Raw genomic sequence first — 23,274 nt, 5'->3', positions numbered from 1 at the left:
CGACCAAGATTAATTTCTATGTACAGTGTGTGTGTGTGTGTGTGTGTGTGTGTGTGTGTGTGTGTGTGTGTTTATCTTTCTTCGTGCATTTTTAATACAATTCAATATTTATTTAAAGTGCGATGTATTTATGTAGGTGATCAGTAGAGGAGAAATCCTTGTAGACGGAGGCAATTTTCATGCATAATAAAATCACAAGTATAAACAATCGAGATTTAAAAAAATATATCCTATTCATGTATCTTTTATAACTTTTATTTTTATAAAGATGAAGTGTAGCAATCACAAGATACAAATCTTTATATAATTTTTAATTTTATTTAAAAAAATATCAAAAACTTGCTATTTGCTTACTTCTCTATAAAGGCAAATTGGTGCTAGTGCAGAGAGTGATTCGCGCAATTTTTTAAATTGTATTTCCAAGTTTAATGAAAATTTTATGATATGTTTTTTTTATTCAATTGTAAGGTTGAAGTATAGAATAGGTACAAAACACCCTCCCCTCCCTATGTTAAGAATGGCTTTTAACATAATAACGTTATTATTTACGTCCGGATCACTGCACCACTGCACCAGTACCGGCAAATTAAGTGAAAGTAAGTTTAGCGTCCAAAAATTTCAGTTTCCAATGTTTTGCAATTAATATAGGTCATTCATTTTATTTTTAAAATTTTTTATTATAATTATAATTATTATTAATAGTTTTATTATATGGAAAAATGCGCGCATGAAAAGTAATATTCTTAAGATTTTATTAAACTTGGAAAAGCAAAGGACAAGAAATTCAACCTAGAAAAGTAAAGAACAAGATATTCTAGTAAAGTAAAAAATAAGAATTTTTTAGACTTAAAATATTGCAGCTAAAAATAAAATTTGAATATTGATAAATATTTTATTTATTATTTGCATATGTTGTTGTTTATTGTTGGTTAAAAAGGAGGTCAGTCGCTGGATTGAACTTATTTCCCCCTATTATTTGCATATATTTATGTAGTGAAAATTGTTTGAATAAAATTAATTCATTAGTTAGTTAGTTAGTAGATGGAATTAATAATTTTATAATTTACATAAAAATTAATAATTTTATTATATCATAATTAGGATCATTTAATTCTTTCTAACTCAACAATAAACAACAACATATGCAACTAATAAATAAAATATTTATCATTATTCAAATTTTATTTTTAGCTGCAATATTTTAAGTCTAAAAAATTCTTATTTTTTACTTTACTAGAATATCTTGTTCTTTACTTTTCCAGGTTGAATTTCTTGTCCTTTACTTTTCCAGGTTTAATAAAATCTTAAGAATATTACTTTTCATGCGCGCATTTTTCCATATAATCCATGATTTTTCCAGGCATTGCTATTGTATTAATATATAAATTTATAATATTTATTAATGATTGTCCAAAAAAATTAGCTCTCAAACACACATTTATGCAATATTTATCATTCAATCACAGTAGTTCCGAGCCAGGGTTTCTACCGAGACTGCGGTTCATGAATTCGTGATCTGTATAGAGCGTACACTAACAAAAAAGAAGATGGCACTCGGTGTCTTTTTAGATATCGTTGGAGCTTTTGACAACATACCCTTCAGTAGTATGTTCAAGTCACTACGAGAACTCAATGTGCCACCAGTACTCATCCGATGGATTGAGTATATGGTGAGGCACAGAACAGTTCAAGTAGAACCACTGAGTGCAACTGTTAAAAGGGAAGTAGTTAAATGAAACCCCCAAAGTGGAATTTTATCACCTTTACTATGGAACTGTATGCTGAATCCTCTTTTAAAGGAGTTTAAAAATATGAATATTTATGCCCAGGCTGCTGCTGATGACATCGCAGTGCTGGTCGCGGGTTCAAAAGCATCATTGTCAAAATGGGACTACATTTTTCATCAAATGTGATAACGAAAAATTTGAGTTCATTCAAAGAATATGTATATCATAGAATTCACTAATATTTTTAATCGATAAATTCACCATTTTTTGCTATAAAATCATAAGGAGAGTTAAAAAAAAATTAGTTATTAAAATAAAGTTCGGTTTTTTAATTATAAAAAAAACGATACACGGGATTGAACCTAAAATCTTTCCACCAACCCCCTGGTACTCTAACCGTTACGCTAACATGTCATATTGGGAAAATCGCAATAAAAAATATTTATATACAAAAAAAGTTATGCAAAATAAAAAAAAGCGTTAGTCACTTATGTACTTACTCTCCTGTTTGTGAACCCACATATTTTGTTGTAACTTTTTTTCTACTGAACCAATTTTCGAATTTTTTTTTTTCAAAATGTAGCTAATGAGGTGTTCTATCCAATTATAGAACCTGTTTGAAATTTGGTTGCGAACGGAATTAGTGGTGGGGGTTTGAATGTGTCTCGATTCATTCAATTTCGGACTTAAGCATATATTCAACCACTACCGTTGTTGAATGATTAAAAGTTCTGTGACACCCATTTATTTAAATATATTTTGTTTAAATACTTTGTTTTATTACTTACATTAAAAAATTTTGCGTAAATTGAAAAAAGTTTGTTTTTTTTAATCCTTAAAAGTTTTGTAAATATTTAATATTAAAGAAAATGTTTTGTAAATATTTATTTTTACTTTTAAATCTTTAAAAGTTTTGTAAATATATTTTTAAAAAATCTTGCTCGCGAACATTCGAATATGTTTGCTATTTGACCTGTTTACAAGTTTAGAAACAACTAACGGCAATGTCAAGGTCGAACAAACGGTGCCTCTTGAATTGTTCGTTTATTTTTGTCGTCTGCTACGGGGTATCTAATTTTTACTTGATCCAATCTATGTTATTATGTATTATTGTCGTAATAAGGGTTGAAACCTCAACTCCCCAAAACTGTCACTTTGAACTGATTATTAACACACGCCTTTTCCTGCTGTACAAGAGGTTTATGTAAAAAATGATAGTATGCATTTTGGTACTATATTAATGTCTCTTACGATATAGCAATAACGTTTAGGACTGTGAACGTTTAATGAATCTATAAGTTATGAAATAGAAAAGGAAACAAATCCTATAAAATTTATTTGATCCTGTGTATACTCAACTCGTGACTCTTAATCGTAGGCGAGTCCTTTTTCTTTATAAGATTCTCATGGATAGCTCTGCTCTTGAGGAGAAATCGATTCTAAAACTTGTTGGTCTTTCCTCTTCATCAAATCTGTCTTGAAGTTTATATATTAGATCCATTGCTTTTTCTGATTCCTGTAAATCCGGTTTAAACTCTTTCCTACACCTGAGGTCATTCTCTATCTCTACAAATCTAATATACCATGGTCAGACCATGTCTGGAATACTGTTGTCATAGTTGGGCTGGTCAATCTCCATACCATTTGAGCGTTTTCGATAAAGTGCAAAAACGTACCTGCAATTTGATTTTCCTATCCTCTCTTCTTCTCTGCAATATCTCTCACAGACGTGATGTTGCTAGCCTCAATTAAAAAAGAATACTCTTATGACATGTGTTCCTCAGAATTGTGTGATCTATTCTCTGCTTCCCTCTTTGCAGTTCGTTTGTGATTTCCATCAATTCGCTGTTTTGATACCTCATTCTGATACATCTTCCTGTTACAGTAGCTTCTTCCCAAGAACTACAGGCTTATAGAACTCTGCTATCTAACTGCAAAAACACAACTCACAAGACTAGCTCCTTCTGTCATCAAATCCTTAATCACAGAGTCTCTATAAAAATCAGGCTTTTATATTACAATCAGCAGCATCTCATTTGCATAAAGCGATCAGTTAGATTAGCATAAAATCGGAAAGGTAGCTATTCTTTTCTTTTCTTTTTGTCTGCATGGGACCGCACAAGAAATAAGTGTGTACTGATATTTTAATGTCTTTTAATTACACGCCCCTTTGATCTTTAAGATCAACTAGACTACGCGTGACCCATTGGGTCAGTATGTTATATTAGCTATGGAATTCATGTATGAACGTGACACTTGTGACGTAAAGAAAATAGTTGTTTTTTTTTGACCTAACAGAAACATTTCTATGAAAGTATATTAAATCACGGATGGATCACAAAATCCTCCCTATTCGTGTAAAGTTACCTATTCTTCCGAATAATCGCTCAAAAATCGAAAATTAAACATGATTTTCTTACGAATTGAACGCCGCCGAAAGTCATTTAGCAGCAAAAACGCACATGAACCTACCGATGAGAAATATAAGAATGAAAAACCCATATTAAAATTCTTCAACCAAGTTACAGAAACTCAAAATTTAAAAAAAAAATAATTAATAAAACCCGAAGCAAAAAAATAAAACCTAAATAAATAAAATAAAATAAAACTAATATTGAAACAAATTAGTAAATGTGTCAACAAATTCACCGTTCTCACACAACTATTTTGTATCTCGAAATGTAAACAAAAATAAAAAAAAGAATGAAGGAAAAGGGACGGATAGAGAGTAGTAGTAGTAGTAGTAGTAGTAGTATTAGTAGTAGTAGAATTGGCTTTCCTACAATTGTTCTTATATTTGTCAACGGGTTAAAGTTGTTTAGTTGTAAGAAAATAGTGACAGTATAGTTATAATAAAGAATAGTTGCAAAACACCCCCACTCTTCCCATGTTAAATAATAATTTCAAAATAATAATGTTAATATTTCAGTGTGAAAGTCAAAATCTGCAAAAGATGCGATTTGTGTTTATTTGTTTACGTTGTTATGGGTTAATGTTTATGCGCGCATGCACAACCGGATGTCGTAAACTGGAAAGTGGGTTACATCACTTGTTACAAGGTCATTTGAGTTTTATAATTATATAGATAATCGGTCTCATAGTCCACCATCCATGCCAGACGCTTTTGTTTGTGGTGCAACTGTCACACTGGTTTTTCTTGCATAACTTCTCCATCCTTCTTCCTCTGCTCGCAAAGAAACTCTTCGTGCGTCCAAGATGTGACATGGCATTACATCTACTGCCACTATGTTCTTGGAGAGTCCCTCAGTTATAGTACATCTTCTCCATCATGTAATAATACCAGGTTGCTCCATATCACCCCTTCACGGCTCCTATTTACATGTCATTCTCCCTTCACCGGGTCTATGTTTTCACTTCTGCAATTACTTCTTGTCTCAGGAGCAGCACTACTTGGTCAGTTGTATCCTCCCATCGGTCCGTACCCATCTGCCTCTTAATAAAGCTGCATGCTGTTCGCAACCATCCAGCTATGGCGTAATGGCTAACTTTCCACATATTGAGAAAAGCTCTCTCACGGGTCAGGCCCTCCCTTGCTTCAGGGATCTCGTTTCCTCGTTCAAACATCAATTTTTCTGCCTTATTCTGCTGTAATCTCAATTCCAAAACCATTCTGTTTTCCAATTATTTGAACAGTTTAGCCATCAGTCTGTACGTTTTTACATGATTCCTTATCCTTTCTGCAGACACCACGATCTAGTCTACTAGCACATCATCAATGTAGGAGCAGGTAGCTCTCTTAACAGCATCATCTTTGGCTAGCACATTCTTAAAAATTGCTGTCATGATCTTTGGAGCAGAATTCAATTAAAATTCTAATTTGGTCAAACAATAGATTTGACCTTTATACTCGACCAAATGATACTGCCATAGTTTTTCGTCCACATGGATTTGTAGGTAGGTTGACTTTAGGTCCACGATTTTAGTTGATTGTTCCATTCTCCTCCACTCCCTCATAACTTCTTCACACACTGCAGTTCAGTCTTTTGTATGACTAGCCACACATTTGTTTAATTCTCGGAAATCCAACACTGGCTTGACTATTTTCTTGGTAGGGTGAACCACAGCCATGAGTGGCAGAATTCCTTCAACCTTTCCCACCTCTTCACTTCCTTTTCAAACTGCGATTCTATCTCTCCTTTCAATGTGCTTCTGTAGCAGTTAACCCGGTTTGTTAACACAGGTGGGTCTGTGGACCATTGCCACTCTACAGTCCCTTTGTCACCATCGAAATGGGCTCAAAAATACCCATCCTTAATCTGACATGGCCTGGGTTTTGTCAATTGGACAGTATTGCTATTGATTGAACTTCTTGGCATTCCTGGTCGACATTGATTGCCAAACGTCACCCGGCCTTTGGCTATCGTAACTCATCCAACTCAGTCTATCACATCTAGACCCAGTACCACGTGAATTCCTGCAATAAGCCTGTTAAGCACAATCACTATATTCCTCATCACCAGTTCGGTATCTGCTTCTCTACAGCACCTCACCTTCCTGCCATCTACTGCTTGAATAATTGCTCCATTCCATGAGTCGGCAAGTATCAATAAGGGCTCTAGCCCTCTTCCTGTTGATAGTGATCACTATCTGAAGCAACAAGCCCTCACACGTCATCTCAGTATTAAAGGGGTGACTACTAGCGTAATAGTACCCCTTTATGCATTTCTCTGAAGCACAGAGCAATCCCTGTCAATTGTAATGTTATGACCCTTTAGGCTGTGATCATAGCGTAGTATCTGTTAACTGTGGCAAGCGGCGTCAAGGGTCAAAACATTATTATTATTGTTATTGTATTATTATTAATTCAGTTGAGCGACGGATTGTCGCTGGATCAGTTATTATGATTAGAAAAATAAACAATTAAATTGGGGAAGAAATGATTGACGTGTTTATCGCAAAAAAAATGTAAAAATAGAAAATAGATGTAAACATTATTTTGGGGTTTTGAATAAACGAATAACTAGTTGTGGACATTAGGTTGGTCTGAGATGCGTAATTAGGTGATGTAAGAGAACACGTGATGTAGTTAGTTTTGAAGAGATTCAGAGAGTTAAGAATTGACCACCAAAGCGGACAGATGTCTAGACAGGAGTGGACAGACAGCTAGGAGCGGGCTGTAAGAATAGAAAATGTAGACGAACTGCAAATCATGTGAAAACCATTTGAGACAACTGTAATAAATTTATATTATAAAAATATAAAGAGTTGTTTTATGGTTTCACAAATAAGAACAGATGTCTCAGATCGTTTCATGGTTCATCATGGAGCAGCGGAAAGATACAGAAGAACTCTTCAAGAAAAAGGTATGAAGCATATATTATTCTTCTTATATATGAACTGTAAAAATATCCCGTGTGATAAGTCTGATACAACATGATTCGGTTTACACGTCAATATCATGTCCTCCTGGCTAAACAACATACATACGATTTATACGTTTATTATCTGTCTGTTAAAAGAACAATATCTCACATCCACTAGATAACACATGACACGTTTTAATATATCTCTTCAAATATAAATCAATATACAACAAAGCACAGAACACTCCCTGTCAATGTGCCCAACCTGGCCACACCGAAAATAGATAATGCCTTGTCGCGGCTCTTTACTGTCTCTTAACAGTTGAACAGGTGGGGTCCTTGACATCTGAAACATTTACTCGTAAATTTATGCTTTTGTCCTTTCACCAATTGTTCCTTTCGGCTGGGATTGTTTGCCATAGAGACTGCAACTGCCCTCAATTCACCAGGATGCCTGAAAATCTCTTCCACCTCCATGATTTCAATCTCACTTATTTACTGCAGCTCCATGGAGATGAGGTCAGGAAAACCACTCACGACAGCCAGCTTAATGGTTTTCTTTGTGCCCTTTATACCCAGCCAATTCTGCTAAATGCCTTATTTCCACCGCATATACAGTGATGATCATATTTATTGGCACGGTAAAATAAAAGTTAATTTTTGTCTAATAAATTCTTAAAAAGGGATTAAATTAAAGAAAATAACAAAGTATATTATGTATTTTTAACTGGCCTTTCCGATGCAGCAATCGGATTTTAGAAAAAATAAATAACAAAGGAACAACAAACATAATTGCAAAAAACCCTTGTTCAAAATTATTGGCACGGCTTTGTTTTTCTTTTAGTATCAGTATAATATCAATCAATTTCCGGTTTACGTGCTTTCTGAACTTTTTTATAGCCATATTATGCTTGTTTAACGCTAATTCAGTGAATAATTTTTTTCAGATAATTTTTAGATAGCGATTTATTTAAACTATTATAAGTGACTAAATTATAATTTTCAATCGCCATGGTTAAAACTAAGGAACACAGCGAAGACGTCAGGAAGCTTGTTGTAGCATGCCATACCAATGGGGAGGGCTATGATAAGATTTCAAAGAAGCTAAACCTTCCCAAATCCACTGTTAGAGCCATAATAAACAAGTTCAAATCGCAAGGCCACGTTATGAGTTTAGAGGGAGAAAAAGGATTCTTTCCCCAAGAGATGAACGGAAAATTGTTCGACAAGTAAAACAAAACCCAAGGATCTCTGTTGGGGAGATTGTTGATGAACAGAGCACCTCTGGAGTGAATGTATCTCGACATACAGTTGGTAGAGTTTTGAAGAGAGCTGGTTTAAAAGCATGTCGTCCGAGAAAGACTCCCTTATTGAAGCCTATGCACCTGAAAGCAAGGCTAGCCTTTGCAAAACGTCATATTGATAAAGATGTTGCATTCTGGAAACGTGTTCTATGGACTGACGAAACGAAAATAGAGTTATTTGGCCATAATAAAGTGTCTTATATTTACAGAAAATCTGGCGAAGCTTTCCTGCCTAAGAACACCATACCCACAGTGAAGCACGGTGGAGGCAGTTTGATGTTTTGGGGATCCTTTGCTGCCTCTGGACCAGGGCGACTTGTTAAGGTCACAGGTAGCATAAAAAAGGAAGATTATGTTAAAATATTGGATGAAAACCTGAAAGACTCTGCTAAAGAGCTCTCACTTGGTCGTCGTTGGTGGTTCATGCAAGATAATGACCCAAAGCATTCGGCTAAACTGACTAAGAAATGGCTTGAGGACAATCATATTAATGTTTTGGAGTGGCCATCACAAAGCCCAGACCTTAATCCAATTGAAAATTTATGGAGAACATTAAAATTGAGGGTAATGCAAAGGAAGCCTAAGAATCTTATTCAATTGGAGGATTATTGTCAGGAAGAGTGGGCTAAAATTACTACTGAAGAGTGCAACAACTTGGTTGTAAACTATGAAAAGCGACTGAGGAAGGTAATCAAGGCCAAAGGCTATACAATTGATTATTAAATAAATCGTGCCAATAATTTTGAACAAGGGTTTTTTGCAATTATGTTTGTTGTTTCTTTGTTATTTATTTTTTCTAAAATCTGATTGCTGCATCGGAAAGGCCAGTTAAAAATACATAATATACTTTGTTATTTTCTTTAATTTAATCCCTTTTTTAGAATTTATTAGATAAAATTTAACTTTTATTTTACCGTGCCAATAAATATGATCATCACTGTACATCCACTGATTTCCCGGTCTAGGCAATTTTTTGTATGCCTCAAAAGCACTCTCTGAAAAGGCTGTCTTTAATTTACTCTTGATATTCTCAGCAATGGCCAGGTCAGTTTCTCCCATTTCTAGGTAGATCACAATTCCCTTCCAAATATATTGAAATCAATGTTGCTACATCTTCGATCTTTTGAAGCTTCGCAACTGGCTTCAGCTTGTTAAGCCAGGCGACCACATTTTCTCCAGTAAATAGCTTGACGATATTGCTGCTTAGACTTATTCGGTCGCCTATTTTTGCCAAAATAGCTTGTAAATTCCTCCTGGCTTCGATGTCCAAAATAATAAAAAAAAAAAAAACTAACGTTGGTGATAGAAGGAGCGAGTCTTGTGAGCAGAGAGTTGTGTTTTTGCAATTGGAAGAAATTAACCTGCAGAGTGGTGGAAACGGTTTTTTTATGCCTTTTAATTACATTACACAATTTTCGTTGCCAAACACGATCTTTTTTAATAAATAAACTCTTACTGATTGAAAATAACTTTTATATTATAAAATTTTAAATATAAAAATGTTTTGTTAATTTTATATGCGTATATGTTCTTCATTTGTTTCCTTCAATAAAACATAACTTTTATAACCAATTTATATTAAATGTCAGTGTGACTTTTGACAAAACCCAAAGACGCTATTATCGTCCAAAATGGCAGGGACTATGTCACAAAGTCACTAGACGACACCAAGAGACACAGTAAAACCCAATATATGGACATTGATGCTTCACGCCTCATTTAAGCCATTATGCATTGTTAATTAAAACTTAATAAAATATCTGACCTTTAAACATTTTTATGACATTATTCTAGTCCAAATTATCATGAACCAATGTTCTAGTTTATTGTTTGCATATCTTTAAAAATGAATCATGAAAAATTAGAGTTAATATAAGATTGAGAAGTTGTCAGTTTGCTGATGAAGAATTTTCAACGGATTGAAAATGATTAATGGACTGAACAAAATTATTACTTATCAAAAACGTTTATGACACGATTTTATTTGTATTGGATTTAAAGACAATTATTTATATAAAGGTGACCATTTTGTGATAATTATGAAAAATAAAGTCGTGTTTTCCCCTATAAATCCAATTACAATGGGACTCTAAACACAGGTACTACATATGATTTCAATATAATTACACTTCTGGTCAATAACTGATGTATGTTTTGAAATTACCATTATAAATTTCTTACATTAATTTCAACACATCTGACTCTCACAACACAGTCATACTTAGAGGAAATCAAGGTAACATTTACTACCTCAAATTAATCTAATACAACTCTTCCATAAGTCATTGAGACTTTTCGTTCATTGGATTTAAAGACAACATTTTTGCAGTCAGCATTGAAATAGTAATGAAACGATTCCAATATTATTCCCAATTCCGATGCAATTACCGATTTCGTACTAAATTCCCGATTCCGATGCAATTACTGATTCCGATTCTGATTCTTTATAAATCTCTAAATATTAAACTATAAAGTGATTAATTTTTCACAATTACCATAAAAAACATGTTAGATGTACAGATATGTTATCTAATGTAAAAATACACTTGTGGGGAATAATCTATCAATTTTATTTTTATTGGTAGTTTAAAATCAGTAGATATTCATCAATTTATCATTACTATCCGCAGTAGAAGATTTTACTTCAAGCAAAATCAAATAAAAAATCAATTAAAAGAATAGTTTTTGGCATCGAAAGTAAGAAGACCCCCAAAGTCTTGATTTTTCCGATTCCCGACTCTGATTTCAATTAATCAACCGAACACTTCATTGCAATAATCCCGTATTAACGGCTGCACAAAGGGGAAGTTCATAGAAAAATCTGTTTATGAAAATTCCGTTTGATATTAGGTATATAGAGAATGATAGGAACAATTATTATAGAGAGCAAGTTCTTGTCAGAACTCAAGAATGTTGACACTATTAATCTGGATTATGCAAATAAAGTCACATTGTAATTGTGCCAACCTAACACTTATTCACAACTAAGACAAAAACAAATGTTTCTTTAACGTTCTATGCTAACATTTATAGAATAGACCACACTCAGACGATCTGGACATATTCGCTAATGGAAACCTACGATGTATCACGTCAAAACGCGCTATATGTTCCCGTCAATAATATACCCACTTTGAATCTTAAGGGAATATTTGTGAGGGGAAGAAAAAACTTGCAGACAGCAAACAACTGCAACATTTTCTTCACATGCGAACCATTCACAGCATTTCAATAGATGAACAAATCTGGCAGCAACAACTTGAAATATAAGGCAAGTTGGACTAAAATTATAACATTCAATACTCAAATACTGCAGGGATTAAAATTAGTTCAATGGTTGAACTTTAAGATCAAGCATAGAGGAACTTGAGACAAATAAAGTTATTACATTATTAATCTCAGTTCCATGAATTAGATATCAATGATTAGGCATACGATCGTTTCTAAAACAAGTAGAAATTTTTTTATTTTATTATACTGGTAGATATACTCAACGCACTCACCGAATTTCTCCCCCCTCCCCCAAATACCCCGCTTACAATCAGTGAGAGATTGTGTCCCCCCCCATATACAGAAACAATCACTCTCAATTTAAATAGATGTCTCTATAAAAATATTGATCATCGATTTACTATGTTTATTCATTATTTATGATTATTACAATAACATTAATATTGTTGTCGTGTATTCTTATGATTCAGTAGATTAATGTTATACAAACATGAACCAGTGATGATGCTAATCTCAATCCTACGGTTGGGATAACGTAACACAACTTTCCATATCGTAGGGATATCTCCAGAGAAGACCCTAATTTAACTTATATGTGCTTATATACTATCTTTAAGAGCATATCTGAGAAAATTGACCACATCCTATCTGCTTATCCTTCGGCTAAAATTCACATTTGCGGTGACTTCAATGTCCATAATGGGGAATGGCTGACCCACTCAAATAAGACCGATGACGAGGGCAGGTTCTGTCATGATTTTGCCACTGCCTATGATCTCACTCAGATTGTTCACGAACCCACCCGTGTGCCCGATACTACTAGTCAGTATGCTAGCCTTCTAGACCTTTTCCTCACAACTTCCCTGAGCTATGTTCATGTTCCGTTCTATCTCCTCTGGGATCCTCCGACCACTCCGTTGTATCAGTTAAGATAAAAATGAAATGTAATAAGTCTTCAGACGTATCTCTCCACCATACTGTATATTGATACTCTATGGCTGACTGGAATGGCTTCCGTACATTCATATCTGATCTACCTTTGCACTCCATGTTTAAAAAGGATGTGTCCTCTATAGTATCAGACCTGACCGAATGGTTAATTGTAAGCATAGACCGATTCATACAATCCAAAAAGTTCCAACAAAAACCTAACAGCCAGCCATTGTTCTCCCTAGAATGTGCTGCTGCCATCGCGCACAGAAATCACTTTTTCCATAGCTACCAACATAACAGATGTACTGAGACTAAAGCTGCTTTCAGGACTGCCAGCAACCACTGTAAAAAGTAATAAAAAATGCAAGAGAGCTATATGCTCAGTCCGTTAAATCCAAAGTAGCTGAGCAGCGGTTTGGTTCCCACCAGTTTTGGCAGGATCCTGAATAGAAGCGTGCGTTCTATCCCAATCATCATCAATGGACCTGAGGTTATCTCGTCAGCATCAGACAAGGCCAAACAATTTGCCAAGAACTTTGCAGCTAATTCTACCCTATGCAACGAAGGCCATCAACTCCCCATATTTCCTCCTATAACAGACAACACGCTATGCAACATACAAATATCTGTGCGTGAGGTCGACAAGCTGATCAAGAACCTTGATTCCAGTAAAGCAACTGGCCCTGACGGCATCCCAATTATAGTGCTGAAAAAACTCCAACCAGAAATTGCCCCCATACTTACAAAACTGTTTAAGCGTTGCCTTAAGGAGAAGTGCTTTCCAACACCCTGGAAACCTCATCAGTATGTCCTGTATTTAAGAACTCAGGTGATAAGTCATCTCCCTCTCAGTACAGACCAATAAGTCTCCTGTGTGTCATGAGTAAGTTGCTGGAATTCATATTAAATAGAGAAGTAGTCAACCACCTCAGCAGAAATAACCTTCTTAGTGACATGCAATATGGTTTCCGCTCCGCAAGATCTACAGCAGATGTGCTAACGGTTATATCTCATAGGATTAGTGAATCTCTTGACAAAGGCTTCCTTTCTAGGGCAATTGCTCTTGACATATCAAAGGCCTTCGATAAGGTATGGCATAAGGGCCTACTTCACAAGATTTCCAGCTACTGTATTACTGGAAATGTTTTCTCAATCATTAAATCATTTCTCTCTGATAGGTTCATAAGAGTAGTGGTTGATGGGCAGAAATAAGAGGCCCACAGTATTAATGCTGGAATCCCCCAGGGGTCCATCCTGGGCCCAACTCTCTTCCTGATCTACATCAATGATATCCCAAAACACACTTTAATTATTCGTTGACATATATGCTATGTTCTGACACGACTATCTATGGCAACACATCAAAGGCCATAATTGACACGGTTCTCTCTAATTCTATCTCTTCTGGTCTTGAGCGCGTGGTACAGTGGGGGAAGAGGTGGCTGGTTACTTTTAATGCATCCAAAACCAAGCTTCTATCTTTACATAATCAAAGTTTTTGGGTTTGACCTTTACTCATGATCTGAAATGGAACACGTACATCAGGTCTGTTGGCAAGGATGCTGGGAAAATGGTGAGATCCTTCTCCCGCTCCAGAAGATATCTCACTACTGATGCAATTCTCTATCTGTATAATAGCCATGTACATCCAAGGATGGAGTACTGATGCCACATCTGGACAGGAGCTGCTAAAAACAGTCTATCCTGCCTTGACAGAGTACAAAATAGACTTCGTGGCTTAGAGGGGGATGCCCTTTTCTCTTCCCTGCAGCCTCTCTCCCATAGAAGAGACGTTGTGAGTCTGTCTTTGTTTTATCGTTATTTCCATGTCAAGTGCTCGTCTGAGCTCACATCTCATTCCCCTCACTAATCTTTCACAAGAAACACCCGTCTGGCTGAAACTACTGTCAATAATTTTTCCCACTCTTTATCTGTGCCTAAATCCAAACGTAGATTCCATGAGCAGAGCTTCTTTCTCAGAAGTGCACGACTGTGGAACTCTTCCGTTTGCATGTTTCCTACCTGACTACAACTTGCATGTCTTCAAGTCCAACATAAACAAATTTCTGACAAACCGCCCTCTTAAGTAAGACACTCTATCAAATCTCCAATACTAATGATTGCTACAATACTATCTCATTGATTACTGTACACGCAATAACCCTTATCCCTGAGTGGCCTCCGGGCCTTGATAAGTGGTGACCTCCATGTAAAAAAAAACAAAACAAAAAAAACACAGGGACCGAAAAGTGGGTTTTGAGACACTAAAAGAAGAGCACTCTAGCCTGCGGAAAATGCCTAGGCAGCCCAGTCAACATTCCTCAGTAGACCCACTTCAAGCGATTAATAAAAACTTAACCACTTCTCAATGGATGAGAAGGTAAAACTTGGAATGATGGACTTCCTGGAATTGCACAAGACCAGAAACATATTAATGAATATGAAGAGGGGAAACAATGGCCTAAACTCTGTTAGCTCTGGTGCCAAAGGAAAATTCAAGCAGGAACCAGAGATTTCGTAGGAAATAACGTAGAATCAACATCGCTCAGGTGAGAAAAAGTCTGTAGAAAACATCGAGATCATCACTCACTAGATTGCAAATGTTATTTTTTTACTCTATTAAGGCAAGAAACAGTATTCTGGCGGTCACTTTCTTACTCCATCTTTGGTCGTATTTGACACTTATATTTAGAACTGTGGCAGTCAAAATGTAAACAGCAGGAACGACATTCGCCATTACGATTTTGAATCTATGCTCAATTTCTAAGCTCGGCACTGATTGGTGCAAGCATTTAACTTCCTTTCTGGCTTGCCTAATCAGTGGCTATCTTTCATGGAATTTTTGTGGTTTACCTACTTTCCTGGGCAACACTGGGATACTGATTAGCTAGCATATAATATTTGAAAGGAAGGTAAGCTAACAATTATTAAGAACTGTCTGAAAGGGTATCGATTTCTTTTGTGTATACAAAATCTACTCCAATTGATTTTTCACGTTGTATAATCTATTGAACACAGGTAAGATTGCTTTAATCAGGAAGAATTAGATTGGAAATTTAGTTAAATAAAAAAAGATAATACAAATTTGTCTATTATTTTATTAATAACATACAATCAATAATGAATAAAGAAATAAACAATAATTATCAATAGTAACAGTAATAGAGATATTAATGCTTTTAATTAATGTTGCTCATACACTTGTAGAATAAGAGATAATTGCCCAATAATGAATAACTATTTAACAGCTAATATCATCTAAAAGGCAACAGTGAATAATAATATCAATACTGAACAAAAGATATATACAGGGGAAAATAATTCCAGTTCAGATATAGTTATAACAGTGAAAGTCTATATGGAAAATGCAGAAATAGCACTACATTCTCTAAATAAATATAGAAACAAAATATAAAAAGTATTAGCGCTAAGATTAATTTGGAAACCCGCTTGCAATAAAAATAACAGAAATTTTACTTAGTGGAGAAATATAAAAAAAAAGGAAATTTATTAAACAAAACACAAGAATATATTAAAGTAAGGGTAGTGGATTCTGGGATAGAAGCGTTGATTGAATTTTAAAATACAATAAAATGCGCATAAGATACGTTTGAAAACCTACTTACAATGCAATATTATGAAAATAAACAAATATTTATTTGTTTGAAATTTATATATTTCGGAGTCAAATTCCTTCCTCAGAATTTTGTACATTTTTTTCTTTGTTCTTCTTTCTTGCCATGATGATCTTTCTTGCGAAGTTGGCAAGAAAGTTAAAAAAAAATGTACAAAATTCCGAGAAAGGAGTTTGACTCTGAAATATATAAATTTCAAACAAATACTTGTTTATTTTTTTTTTATAATATTGCGTTGTAATTTGGCTTTCAAACGTATCTTATACGTATTTTATTGTATTGTACAACAATGTAGCTAAACGTTCTACTGCCAAACCTGTGCAGCTTGAAATAACTTCCATAATACAACAATAATGCAAAGGACTGCGTGAAAAAAGTGGAAAACTATTGTATGACCACGTGTTTCAAAAACATGCAAAGAAGAAGAAGAAGAAGAAGAAGAAGAAGAAGAAGAAGACGCATACGTTGTTTACTGTCTCCAAGGTGTTAAATACTGCGAATCAAATCATCCGTGTCCACTTTCTCAGCCCGATAATTATTGATTGCCTGAAATTATGAATACTGTTCTCTGACATAGAGATTTAAACGACACCGTCATTACCTGCCAGTTGTGAGAAACGTTGAAATGCAGTCTCCGCTATTATTATACGTTGCATTATTTTTCAGCGCCAGTTTTTTCATTAACAATACTAAATATGTGGCGACTGGAAAATATTGTGAGTAAACATTTTTATTTACTTAATTTTAAATGTTTCTTTTTAAATAGATTTACTTTTGATATGCACCTTATAATAATTCAAAATGAGGACGACCGTTTGTTTTCGCATCGTGCGGAACCCACTCGACATTGCACTATCAAATATGCTGAAGTTTATTGTCTTTCTTTTCTTTGAACATTTTTTATTTATTTATTTATTTATTGTTGCTGAGATAGGGTTCTATCTAGTCTTAAGAAGTCAATCCTCCCAGGCATTACTTTCTTTCTCAGAAGGGGTTACTTTATTGCTAATCCTCTAAGAGAATACCGATGGTACTGCTCAGTGCTCAGCCATTTTTGGAAGCCATAGTAGGCTTGTCCTAGTACGCTTGCTTTTGGAAATGATGTCTGATCTTGTGTCTAGCCACCATTGGCACACACACACACACACACACACACACACACACACACACACACACACACACACACACACACACACACAAAAGTAGTTAAGTTATCGTTGTTCCTTTATTTACTATATTTTTCCTAAAACCTAGGAGTTATCGTGCTTTTTGTTTTTTACTAAAACGTGATCATGAGTAAAAAATATACTGCTCAGGAGTAATGCCAAAATCTATTTCACTTTAAATAATTTACATGGCTTAAATATAAATTGATCTTTTTAATTTAGTTGAGGAGCACTCCGGAATACAAAATACTTTTAATGGAACATTTAAAGGCTTCAAAATAACTTATTTATCCCTGCCATGAAGAAATATTATAAACATCATATCTTACCTTACAGTCTTAAACTCCATATTTCTAAAAACCAAAATACGACAGATCGACTACGAACAAAAAATCAGTAATTGTGGTTAGTGGTTGACTTAGCAGTGGCGTAGCTAGAGTAAACGTCACCCGGGGCAGTCCGCTAAAATGTCAATCCACTGACCCCACTAAACCCTATGCTGAATGGGGGGGGGGACACCACAACATCCCCCCTTATGTAAACAATTTTTGTGAAATATTAAATGGTTCTTCTGCTTGGTTAATGTCGGCGCGTTATTTACGGAAAACGATTGATTAAGCTGCAGAAGCACCTCTTAAAAAGCTAGACAAGTTCTATAATTGAATACCCCCCCCCAAAAAAAGCAAGAAACATGAAAGTATGTTCTTGTAAACCGCCCGTGAAAACGTATTAGCAGCATTATTAGCGTCTTAAAATATGAGATGAAAAATTAACGAATCTCTTAATAAAATAGCGTTGGCTCTCTCAGAACAATGACAAATTGTAAAACAATGCTAGTGTATACTATGACGAGTCACTTAGTAAATGGATGAATAAATAAATTAATTGTTATGAAGAAGAAAAGGGGCGTTAGAAACGCAGACGAATAGAAACTCCGAAAAGGTCCCCCCCCCAAAAAAAAAAGAAAAAGGAAAAATCAGTTAGTGAATAAAATCGAAAAAAAAAATGGTTTGAAAACAAAAAGACACGTAACAGCCAACCTACCTTATCCACTCACGAAACGAAACGAATAAAATAAAATAGAAGAGGATCAAGTGGTGATAAATAAATTGCCAGAAAAACAAAATTACGAAGAAAAGAAAAAATAAGGCACTTAAAAAAATAGAAAAAAAAAGAAACTGTGAATTAACGATCTTTTTGTTTCATATTTAAATCTACACTAGAAAGAAAAAAAACGGTACATATGCAGTTTTGTTATCGCGATTTTTTCGAACCTTTACGAGCGTTTTCCCGGCAGATATCGAAAAGAACCGGAATATGCCGAGCCGCTTAGTCAATCGAATTCAAGTTAGCATACGCTAAAAAATTCTATAATTTTTTTTTATTCAATTATTTTTTTGTCAAAGTTCACACTTTAAAAAGTTCTTTTTGCCAAAGATCCAGATAATTAAGATAATGAATTAGGCACCGCCAAAATTGGGGGGCGGGGGGCAGGTCAGTACTTTTTGACGGACCGTCTTTTTAAAAATCTACCAAAAATCAGGTAATTATCCGATCAATACGAAATTTTCAGCGATTATTAGGAGAAGAATGAACTTTATAACAGTGTACTTATTTTTCATAAACGATATTTATATATATATTTTTTTTTGCTTACAACCCCCCCTTGTTTTGAAGTTGGAACAAATATGCTTAAAATAATCATCTGAAACTGAACAAAACATATTGTGTTGTTGTAAGGGACAGAATTATAGATAAAAAAAAAAAAAAAATTGTTTGCATACCTTATTTTGACGTCTGAATATCAGAACTTCGATTGTGTTTAATTATCCCGCTTTTGAGTTTTGAAGTGTGAAATTCGGTGAATATGTTAAGTAAAATAATTAATTAAAGTTAAGCAAAACAAAAAAAAATTTTTTTTAATATTTATACGAAAAAAGCCATTTTAAAATTTTTGATAAATAAATTAACAATTTTTTTTTAGCGAGCCGAATAATGCATGACCATTATTAAACAGGGCATGCTTTGAATAATTGATACAAAAAAAAAAAAAATTCGATAAATGTTGTACCCTTTGTGTTAAAAATAGCATCATTTTTTTCGATCCCGTTTGAAAACGTTTGCCGCCTTTCGACTAAGGTGGACCAAACGCGCTGAAATAATTTTTTTTTATTCTGCTTTAAATTGCCCCCCCCCCATTTTGGGGAGTCTGGCCCCCATACACATATACATTAAAAAACAAACTCATACAAATGGTCACCCATCTGGTACTGGCCAGCCTCAGCTTTATAATACATTGAAATTTTCGTCACTGAAAAATAAGTTTTTTTGGCCTGTTTGGTCTTCCATAGTTTTCTTCTTATAATCCGCAAACGTAAACAGAGTCGATCTCGACTCTACATGAACGCGAAATATCTGGTTACCTATATGAATAAGTGGAATTATTTGAAATTCAGGTACTTATATTATAATATTTTTGCATATTCTCTTAGAAAATCATCCTAAATCTTAGTTAGACAATAAATAAATAAATTAATTATTTCAAAAACCTTTTTTTTTTTTTAATATTTAAGTACGTTTTTTGTGCAAGACAAAAAATGTCAATTGTTAACTTTTTGGGAAAATTTAACATTTAAAATTTAATTAAAAATAGTAGAAAAAGTTTTACATTATTCTGTTTTCTATGTGATAAAATTCAGGGTTTTATCTTTCTGGAAAAAAAAAAGTTACTCAGAAATAATGGATTTTAATAAATGTAATTTAGTTTTAAAAAACAACAACAACTTCATTTTGCGGCCATTTTTGGCGGTGCCTATAATGAATCTATAAACTTTGTTGACCCTGCTACACACACGACAACGAACCACATCAAGAGAATGTGAAAGGAATCAAAGCAAAGAAACAAAATCGAATGTGGGACCAATAGGGAACTATTAGAAAGCTACCTGACAGGGTTTATGTGGAGACAGAAATTCAAAGATCCTTTCGATTGCATAATGAACCAAGTAGCTCAATATTTCCCTCAGCTTTCTTTCATCTTCTCTACCTTCGCGGTTATTGTCTGCTATTTGCGCGAGCCTTTCCTCGTCTCACACAAACACACATTCACATTTCAAGCTATATTACTTGTTATATACATACGCGCACACAAACATACGCGCCCACGTCCACACACGTACATATATTCACGTTCGCGTACATACACTCACATTCACATGTATATACACACACGCTAACGTACACACATGTACTCACATACACGCACGCATACGCACGCATGGACAACGTCACTTCCGCTTTCAAAGGAAATATACTCATGCGCAAAAGACCACCGGAAACGAGTATAAAACAAAGAGACAAGCTGTTTCTAACCCTTTTAGGCCCAGCTTTCGACCGACCACGCGTACCAAAAAGCTAACAGATCGTACGTACACATTCTCACTCTTTCTCTCTATATCTACTACTGGTCCCTGAGAACACCTTCGCGTAGCTGACTGCTAACTGATGTCAACTCTCTATCCTCTTCTTTGTCTACACGCTGGACTATCATTCCAATTTCCACTACATCACACACTTCTCTTCCCACGCGCGAACAAACGATAGTGACCCGAACTTGAGATGAACACACATTTCCTTTTCTTTCTACAACACCAGTCCCGCAACGAAAGATGGTTACATCCTCGCGGACATGAACACGTGTTATATCTAAAACATTCATTCTTTCAACAGTAAATAAACGACACGTTTATCTTATCCATCAATTGAGTTTTTGTTTCCTTCAATTCCATTCGTTTCATTATTCTTTTGTAACGGGATCGGTATTTATATATCCTAGTCCCCTACATATTGCAGCAAAAGAAACTTTGCCAATCACCCTAACCTCTACATTATTATTTTTTTTTAAATAAAAACAAAACAAAAGAAAAAAAAGCATAAACATGACCACTAACTATCGGTAAAAAATTAATAACTAACAAGAAAAAATTCATAACATTGTTCTCCCCCCCCTAAAAAACAACAATGGCCCCAAACAACAATAAATCCAAACAAAAATTTTAATTAAAAGTTTCATAAAAAGATATCTACAAAAAAATCATATCTTGTTTTACTTCGTTTTCGTTTTCTTGTTAAATTAAAAGTTTAACAGTGCCATTTTTGGTGTTTTAATTATTTTCTTCTTAAGATATATTAGCAAGTATTTTGCGTTAATTGCGTTTTTTGTCTTTATCGCGTTTTTGCATCGGCATATCCCGATTCTTCCGATATCTGCCCAGAAACGTTCCAGAAAATTCGGAAAAATCGCGGTAACAAAACTGCATAAGTACCGAAACAACTTTTATACCATTTTTACAGTTTTGTTTGATCATATCAAATTTGAAATGGACATTTGTAAAAGAAAAAGAAATTTTCGTTTCTTCCATTTTTCATTCTGGTTTGTAGTTGTATTTATATAAAACGAAAACAAAAATAAATAAAATAGTGTTAAAAAAGCGGGGACAAAACAAATCCCAATAAATATTTTCATTAAATATTGTAACATTACATAAAACCCTATGCCCCATCATACTTTGATCTTTAAAAGCAAATATTCACTTTCACAATATTTCAACGCAAAACACGGCAAATCACAAAAGGATATACCTTCGATATTATAGTCCTAGAATGAATGCTTTCTTGTTTTCTTGTGGCAAACTGGTAAGTGACATTGTCAAAATCTGTTTGTCTTGTAAGTTCGTTTTCAATGGACAGAACAGCCAGATCCGACAGTCTTGACTGACTCATGGTTGACCGGAGGTAATTTTTTTTATAAGTTTCATTTTGGATAAACTTTTCACGCGATGCCACAGAAACATATTGTCAGAAGGAATTTTAGAGCCAGCGTGAGATATGGCAATGACTCAACAGCAAAGTCTCACTTGATGATAAATTGTAGGAATTGCAGTACAGTCCTGTACTTGGCTTCTTCCAAGTTTATTTCAACTGCTTGTAGGCGTCGCCTTAAACGTGGAATTTCTAGACAAAGGTCTTCTTCAGATAGCTCATCATACATAGCTGTGAGCTTGGCAACAGACAATTGTATTTCTTCCTTACCGACACAAATAATGTGATCCGGCTGAACGGCAGAAAAACTCAACAAAATGTCAGTCATTGCCTGTACTTTGGTATCCAACTCGATATGGAAACAATCCAGACACTCTAACATAGCTTTCTTAGTGTCCTGTGGTCATGAAAATCCAGCATCTCTTGTCTCCTCTCCTCGCATTCTGTTTTTTCTTCTGATTATCCTCTCTGTAGAGATATCAAGTTTGCAAGTGCTTGCTAGACGGTATTCGTACGCTGCTCTTCAAAAAAGACATTGAAAGCCCTTAGTTTAGTAGCAACCATGTCCAAGGTAATACCTGGTGTTTGCATATACTTCTTAGCTACGTTTACTTCTTATAAAACATCGCTCCAGAATAACAAGAAAGCAATGAAAGAAAAGTTACATATAGCTGGCAACAGATTGTGCGCAGCGCCTCCTGTCTCGTCGCTTTCTTCGGCATCACACAGAGCATCAACAGCTTTCACAAACTGGTTAAACCTCTGTATAACTGGCTTCACTGCATCAGCATGTGCACACCAGCAAGTTGTGGATAATCTCTTCATTGTAAGACCTGTGTACTTTACTAACACATCCTAGCGACGGGTCAACAGAGCGAAAAAATGTACAGCGCCTCAAGACTTCCAAAAATGTTACACAAGAGGGATTGTTAGAAAACGAATGCTTCCCACAAGCGTTCAAAGAATGATTAGAACAAGGTACAAAAACGGTCCTTGGATTAATGTCCTTGACCAGCGACAGAACTTAATATCTAGTTCTTTGTTTGTTTTCTAATTTCTCGAGGATATCATAAGTCAATGCAATAGCTGTTTTACCTTTTAAATGTAAAAAATCCAGGAATTGAACTGCGCCA

The 23,274-nt window shown here is 34.8% G+C and overlaps 1 protein-coding gene across 2 annotated transcripts in view; it reads left to right on the top strand.

The window, feature by feature from the left end:
• Positions 1-16,588: 16,588 nt before the first annotated feature.
• Positions 16,589-23,274, top strand: part of LOC145290256 (uncharacterized) — a 103,219-nt gene continuing 96,533 nt past the window's right edge. The window contains exon 1 of one of the 2 annotated variants that reach the window (XM_080136485.1): positions 16,589-16,870. Coding sequence is in view for 1 of the 2 variants with exons in the window: in XM_080136475.1 (XP_079992601.1) it covers positions 16,780-16,870 (91 nt within the window). In the remaining variant the exon portion in view is untranslated. The remainder of the gene's footprint in view (positions 16,871-23,274) is intronic. The other variant, XM_080136475.1, reaches the window with a different exon arrangement.

This window comes from Euprymna scolopes, chromosome 1 (assembly GCF_053919585.1).
Source record: "Euprymna scolopes isolate OS-2025 chromosome 1, ASM5391958v1, whole genome shotgun sequence".
Taxonomy (NCBI): Eukaryota; Metazoa; Mollusca; class Cephalopoda; order Sepiida; family Sepiolidae; genus Euprymna; species Euprymna scolopes.
Note: the sequence above shows the minus strand (reverse complement) of the source record. Positions and strands in the feature narration are given on the sequence as shown.